Genomic DNA, 7,545 nt, shown 5'->3' on the forward strand with positions numbered 1-7,545 from the left:
GCCGGGGAAGGTGCCGAGTGGCTTCGTTGTCCCAGGAAGGGTTCGTGTCCCTGAAGTGCAGGTGACTGCAGCCGACCTCTCTGTGCGTCTCTGGGTAGGAGGGGTTTGGGTTTTTCCACCACTAGACGAAAGACTTTCAGCCAATAATGTTTTTGCATTTTAAAATTAATTTTATTTAAAATATGGGACACTTCTGACGAAATTGTTGCATGGGGTTTTTTTGTGGTTTGTCAACATCTGGTTTCTGCTGATGCAAGACTGAAGGCAATCACTGAATGGTGGTTTAAAATCTCCCCATTTTCTGCTTTGCAGCTCTGCCTAGGCTATTCAATAGTGATGCCCTCTTCTAATAAGCAGAAAATTATGACATCCCACATTTTGTTCTGTAAAGCAATATTATTTCCTTCTTCCAAAAAAAGAATCCAAACAAATTTCAGGGGATAAACATCCCGTGCAGTGCAGGGCAGACACAGTAAGAAAACCAGATAAATAGACAGCTCCGAGTTAGAGCAGAGGCACCTGAGACACCAGTGAAGGCCATGTTACCGAGCATCTTCAGTATTCTGCGTGGAAGGGGTACTCCTTGTGAGTTTTGGACCTGAAAGAAATCAAAGAGGGAGTGTTATTTTCTTGGGTGAAGTAAATGTTATATAGAGGTTTATTGGGTGCATGGAGGAGCTACCGAGGGAAGATCTGCATCATGTGACTACAGGAAGAATATGCGGAGATGTGTGTCCTCATTTCTCTAATGCAGACAAAGATTAAATGAACATCTAGAACCCATTTTTTGTAATTCAAGTTACACAGAGTTCCCTCAAAACTGAATTCAAAGTGAGAATGTGATTTGTTTACATTTTTTTGTTTGTTTTAAAAATGAAAATATTAAACCCTCTCCTGAAAAAGTATTTTTTGGACAAACCAGTTGGAATTTGAGTTGGCATGATTTTTAATTAAACTGAATTTCATGCTACCTAGTAGCTGTGACACAAAATTCCTTGTAAAGAATATTCAAAATTGAAGAGTTGAAAGGAAACAAGCAGTGTCACTTACATGCTCATTGCACAGATCCTCCAGTTTCTATTAAAGCTGAGAAGGGTTGCCATCTCCTCTTTAGTCAATTCAAAGTCAAACACCTAAGAAGAGAAACAGCTGGAAATCACCTCTTTGAAAAATCAAACAGTGTGAAGCAGAGAGAGAGCAGCTCCACACTGCAGGGTCCATTTTCAGTCATGGACCAGTGGATTAACAGATAGAGGAACAACTTGTTTTATGGACACAGGAGCTATTTTATGAACATTGCTTATTCTGTGTAAGACTTTTCTGGCGTGTTACTGTGTGTGGGCTCCAAGCAAGCTGTGCCTGCTGATTCATCCACAAGCCACAGAACAGGAAACATCCTATAAGACCTGTTCATCCGTCCTCTCCAAAGGTAGGCCTGACTTAACCCTCAGTAGAGTCTAGGTAAGCATAAAGAGAGAAAAAGCCCAGTCCTCTTGCCTGAGGAGAACTTGGGAAGGGTGAGAAAGGATCGGTGCTGGCTCCGCAGGGGGAAGGCATGCCATCCCTGAAGGGCAGCACCCAGGTCACTCCTAATGACTCACCTTGAAGTTCTCCACAATGCGCTGTGGTGTGACAGACTTGGGAATCACAATCACATTTCTCTGGATCTGGAAGCGAAGGAGAACCTGCAGGAACAGACAACTGAGTCAGAGAGAGGACAGCTCCTATTCTGGAGGAAGCAGAGCTTGTTCCAATAGCTGTTTGCCACTAAGTGTATATTTCAGTAGAACTAAACCCTTTCTGTGGAGCTACAATTCAAATAATTCCTGTCCCTGGGCCTAGGTATCTCTTCCTGAAGGGCAAAGAGAGAGGTGGTGGAGACCCACTTGGAAGGCCTCCTTTCCCATCCAGTTTTGGGACAGTCAGTTCCTTTTCTTCCCCCCTGGACTCTCAGCAGTCTATGCAGGGCTTTCATTCTCTGTAAGAGGACTTGAGAGGGGAAGTGACATCTGAAAGTGGGTCAAGAACCTTTTTCTGGCTGAGGGCCAAAGAAATAGTAACATATCTTGCAGGCCATATAATAAACAATCTATATTGTTAGGGAAGAATCAGAGGAGTGCCACAGTTCATAGGGAATGGATGCAGGTTCCACCTGCTTCTCACATCTATGTTCCTTAATGGCCGTGTTACAGGAAGGAGTACCCACTGTCTGGCACCTACATACCTGTGCTGGGGTTTTGTTGTGCTTGGCTGCAATCTCTTGGATCTTGGGGTCGTCCAGAAGGGAAGGATCCTCTGGCTTAGCCCTACACAGATAAAAGAAGATCAGTGGTGAGGAACCTCCATAGAAAGATCCAACCTGGCAACAGAGATATGTATTTAGATGAATGATTAATGGTCCACTTGTAGTCTCAATGTTTCAAGCGTAATCCATGCCAGCTCCCTTGCAAATTGCAAAGCAATCTTACCATGGCCTGTCAGGAGAGCCAAGAGGACAGTACGCTGTCACAGCAATCCCTTTGGATTGACAGTACTTGATCAGCTTCTCCTGGGTAAGGTATGGATGACACTCGATCTGCCAACACAAAGGCACAGAGGCTGATAGTGGCAGAACTGTTGTAATATTGCTGTGCCCCATGGGTTATCTCCTAATCCAATTAGAGGCTGCCTTTTGCCCTAATTTGCCAGTGGCCTACATGATAATAAGCATCCTTAGTACTGAAGACACCTATTTTTATACAAAGTGCTTATACAGTTTTTTCTGCAGCGGTTTCACAAAGCTCATCTCTGAGTTCTTTATTCTTCCATAAAGAATGTTTCACACGGAAATACTCCAACATTTGTAAACAGCGTTTCAGCAAGGTGAGACAAAAAAGGAAGTATCCCAGTGTCTTGTGTACCCAGAAATACTCAGAGTGGGATTTAAGAGTACATGCTGTATTCTACTTTGTTCTCCCTTTTTCCATATCCTTATTCAACTGTAATGAGATCTTTATAATCCCTGAAAACTATTCATCTGCAGTCACTTAGCAGCTTACCTGGTTAACTGCAGGCTTGTACTTCAGTCCTGGTTTGTTCAGGATTCTTTCAATCTGCTCGTGGTTAAAGTTGGAGATTCCAATGGCTTTTACCAGACCAGCATCCACCAGCTCTTCCATGGCCTAACACAAAGAGGAGCAAAATCATCATCTGGTACGCAAGACAGGCCATGAAGAAGATGTTCTTCCTGATGTGGCTTGTTTCCCGTCATGAGCAGCACAAAATAACTATTTAGAGTTGCAAAGTTTTCTGAGGGAAAAGCAGGTACTGGTACATTAGTGCCGTCTCACCCAAGCCCAAATTCTCATTCCCTGGGTTTGTGGGAATTCACACCAAGTTGCATAAGGAAAAGAACAACGACACTCAGTAACCCACTATTATGCAAGCACTGGAGGGCAGTGCCCCACACTGTAGGCAAGATCTCAACCTAGAATGTCTTTATTTCTGTAAAATGTATTTAAGCAATTCAAGAAGGGCACAAGAATTGTGGTGAAGGCAATTGTACAGTTGTTATGGTCAAGCAAAGAACCTTTTCTAACCTCAGTCTGGTTTGCAGCTCCACTGAAAGTGACTGTAGGTCAGGCACTCAAGTAAGGCACTTGGGGAATAGGAATAACTAGGTAATAACTAAGCATGCACATTATGAAAGTACTACTTTGTACTGCCATATGTTCCTTCCAACTAATTTGCATGCATGAGACAACAGTTCTGTGACTGCTGAAGGTAATGAAAACATGGCAGAGCCTGATGAGGACAGAGGACATGAGTCTTCTGCTGTGGCTGAACTTACCTCCCACGTCTGTAGAATATCAGTGTTGCTAGGTATAAACATGCCTTTGTCATCTTTGGGAAACAGCTCCTCTCCTGCCTGTCAATGAGAGAGAGAGTGCTTGAAATAATCTCTGTTGGGACGCTAGCTATGTAAAAGAACCGAACAGGAGCGAAAGGTAATAGTGCATGTAGTGCATGGAAATAGGTAAGGAGTTAAAGCTAATAGTGCATGAAAAAAAGTCAAGTAATTCTCATCATAACTTTATTAATTCTTCAGTCATTTCTTATTCTTCGTTCATGCAGGGTCATGGCATTTTTGCCAGCTACTATCCCAATAAAGACAGGTATTTCTGCTGGATCCATTGAAGTGATGATCCACAAAATGCATACAGGGAAGTGATTTACTCATAGAACAATATCCTGGAGTCTTACATGAGTTCACTTCATCTATTATTCTGTCATGTACATTTAAGAATACTAGCTTCTTCAGTTGTTTTTAAAAAGGTATATGAAGGATTGATTTTGGTCCTGTGAACGTACACATTTATACTGGAGCACATCTGCTGAAAAAGGTACTGCTGACATTTTCCGTGGGGAAGCTTGCTGTTTAAATTGCTGTATTAGGAAAATCAGAACAGTCTGTAATTAGACAGTATGGCCAAAGTGTTTTGAATGGTTGGAATTTTCTAAATGCCACAATATTATGCAGTTTCACTTGACAACTTTGTCCACATAAAGCTAACTAAAATAATATTGAGAGAATGAAATGAAGTTGAGGAGCTCAAAAGCATTAGGTAGAATAGAGATTTTGATCTGGGTGTAGCAGAAAGGAAAGGCTAAGAGTATATGTATATATACACAAACTGACATAAATCCTTTGAAGTACATGTAGTCTGCGAAAGTTTGGTATTGAAAAGCTTCATCTTTTGAAATCCAAGGTCTGTGAAACAACACTAAGGCTCCTACAGGCAAGGTCAGCTCAATCTGGGCTGTAGGTCAGCTCAGTCTGCTCTATATTAAGTACTTGGTGATAAAAGAGAGAAATGGAAAACAGAAACATTTTCTTTTGCTCTGCGATTCTGTAACATGCAGAGAAAAGAATTTCTGTCAGGCAGCAAAGTGCAGGCCTCCTTCCTGCAAGGAGTAATTTTCAGATGAGCATGCTTTGGATTTGTAAAAGAAAGGCAAAGTGGCGTAGCTTATGCTTGCACCTGGGAGGCCTGATCTTAGCGCTAGGTCTGTATCACTGATATCAAAAGGGCAGAGGACGCTGTGCAAGCAGCACTCTCAGGGGCAGAGATCAAGAGCCTGGCTCATGTGGCCAGAGTAAAGTCGAATGAGCAGCACCGGAGCCGTGCTGGTACACACAACAGACACATGGTCTTTCTGGACTGGAGCAGCAGTAGTGCTGCAAGCATTACTGGCAGTTTTGAGGAGCTCTCCCAGGAGGGAAAGCCAAGGGCATTACTGTTACTGTACCTTGAACCCAGAAGGCCAGTGCATGAGGTAGAGATCCAGGTAATCCAGTTTCAGGTCGGCAAGAGTCTTCTGGCATCCTCCCTTCACCAGAGGTTTTTCATGAAACGTGCACCATAGCTAGAGACAAAAAGCCAAGGCACACCGTGATCTCCTGGGTTAAAGCTCTCAAGTACTCCTGCATAGGGCAGAAATGCTCCATCTTCTTTGGAAGGTGATGTGGAATGAGGCCATCCTAGTGCTCTTCAGATTGGGCTTGCTCTGTGAGCAGGACTGGCTCGTGATGCTGAAGGCAGTATGTGCAGTGGCAGTACACATGATCAGACAGATCTGTAGTAAAAACTCCTATTGCAAGGTCAGACTTGGGTAGATGAGGATGGCTTAGTTCAAAAAAGCTTTATGTCAGATTTGACCATTTGTACATATCCTGTAAAAAATTTAGCAGGCAAAGCCAGGAAAATATAAGACAAGCCACAAAGAAGTGGTTGGCACAACCTTTACCAAGGTAAGAAGTAACTTCAGAAACCAGCTAAATATCCTGGTTTCCTTAGTAAGCAAGAGAAAGAGAACCCACCAACCACACCTTCCTTGGGACATGTGCTGTGCAGATTACGCTGTCCCAAGGTGCCCAGAACCTCATCTTCCTCACACAGCTGGGCGGGACTGTGGACCCAGCTGCCAGAACAAGCACCAGCCACTGCCAGTCTTATCTCCTCTGCTGTGCTTTAGCAGTCAGTGAGGTGCCATAACCAAATTGGTTCTGCCTCTGTATCAGTCTATGCCATCAAGTGATCTCAGACCTCTGCATTACAGGTTTCTACCTTGCTTGGTGCTACCTGGCCCACTCTACCTTTTCCTGCTCCCCTTCTCCTGCACCAGTTGGTCTGCGGATGGCCTCTCCTCATCCATCCCTCAGCACTTCTGGGTCCCCTCATCAGAGTGCCGGACCACAGCAGGGTGCAGACACAGCTTATCCTTCCTAACTCTCCATACAGAATGGGATGAAGCAGTAAGCTTGTATCAGGAGTGACTTGAATGGTGTTATGAATTGCTTTATCATAGAATCATAGAATAGTTTGGATTGGAAGGGACCTTTAAAGGTCATCTAGTCCACCCCCCTGCCGTGGGCAGGGACATCTTCAACTAGATCAGGTTGCTCAGAGCCCCATCCAACCTGACCTTATCCTACAACATAAAGTTTGTCCCCAGTACTTAAGCTTCCTACTATGAAAATACTATAGGCAGAGCATTCCCTCACCCATGCTCCAGGGTGGAAGATCTTCAGATCCTTACCTTACTGACGATGAAGAGGTCCTCTCGTTTCACAACGCCTTCCTTGATTTTCTGCTGGATCCCTTCCCCAACTTCCTTCTCATTCTGGTACACATAGGCACAATCAAAGTGGCGGTACCCAGCATCGATGGCAGCCATCACTGCAGCTGTTACTTGCCCAGCTGTGGACTAAAAATAATGCATAAATCTTAATAATCTCAAATCAATACATGTTAAATATCTGCATCCTAACAAAATAAAAATAGGAAAACCACCTTACTGAAAGCAATCCTCTCCTCCCACAGGTTGTGGGTTTTTTTTCTTTACAAGAACAGTATTTCTTGCAGTCATAAGCATGGGCTCCAGGGCTTGAAGCCAGTCTGTAGCCATTTCTCGTAGCCCCACTCTCATGTAGGTTCAGCCCAACAGCCAGGTAGAGCAGAGCCCCAGACACGAGGACAGCTCTCCAGAGCTGGACAAGGGGGAACAGAGTTTTGTGCCAGGGAGCTCTGCAATACTGGTGCTTTTCTCTGAAGCTGTTACCTTCCAGGTGCCCAGCCCCACGAGGGGCATCTTCGCCCCGGTGCTCAGCTGCACGTAGGTCGCCATGGCCCTGCACGCCGTCTGGGCAGCCCCACTGCAGCTGCCTCTTGCCCGGCTGGTTTAATAGTGACTGGTCGCTGGCCGGGGCAGGGGAAGATGGTGGAGCGGCGCCAGTGCTCTGGGTCCGCCCATATCTGGCAAACAAGACTGCGGCTTTTTCTCTGTAGACTCAACTCACACAGGTTAATGTGAAAGCTGAAATCAATTAAAAATCGCGGAGGTGATCACACCCCTGGGGTGTGCAGTGGTGCGCCCTGCGGACCTTTCCTCCTGGTGAAGTTCCTTATCAAAAGATAAGGGCTGAGGGCGGCTGTGCCCCGATCCGGCTTGTGTTTGTGCAGGCTTCGGCTCCTGCAGCGCCCTGTCCCTGTGCCACAGGTTGTT

At 44.9% G+C, this 7,545-nt stretch overlaps 1 protein-coding gene across 1 annotated transcript; it reads right to left on the bottom strand.

The window, feature by feature from the left end:
* Positions 1 to 555: 555 nt before the first annotated feature.
* LOC104084042 (aldose reductase-like) lies at positions 556 to 7,242 on the bottom strand. The gene is made up of 10 exons (XM_009587749.1): positions 7,102 to 7,242; positions 6,580 to 6,747; positions 5,290 to 5,406; positions 3,830 to 3,907; positions 3,039 to 3,161; positions 2,469 to 2,575; positions 2,225 to 2,306; positions 1,602 to 1,685; positions 1,051 to 1,133; positions 556 to 598 (listed from the first exon to the last, which is right to left on the bottom strand). Exons 1-10 carry the CDS (start codon positions 7,165 to 7,167, stop codon positions 556 to 558), a joined length of 951 nt encoding a protein of 316 aa, XP_009586044.1. The 5' UTR covers positions 7,168 to 7,242.
* Between the last annotated feature and the right edge of the window lie 303 nt (positions 7,243 to 7,545).

This window comes from Fulmarus glacialis, unplaced genomic scaffold (genome assembly GCF_000690835.1).
Source record: "Fulmarus glacialis isolate BGI_N327 unplaced genomic scaffold, ASM69083v1 scaffold1411, whole genome shotgun sequence".
NCBI lineage: Eukaryota > Metazoa > Chordata > Aves > Procellariiformes > Procellariidae > Fulmarus > Fulmarus glacialis.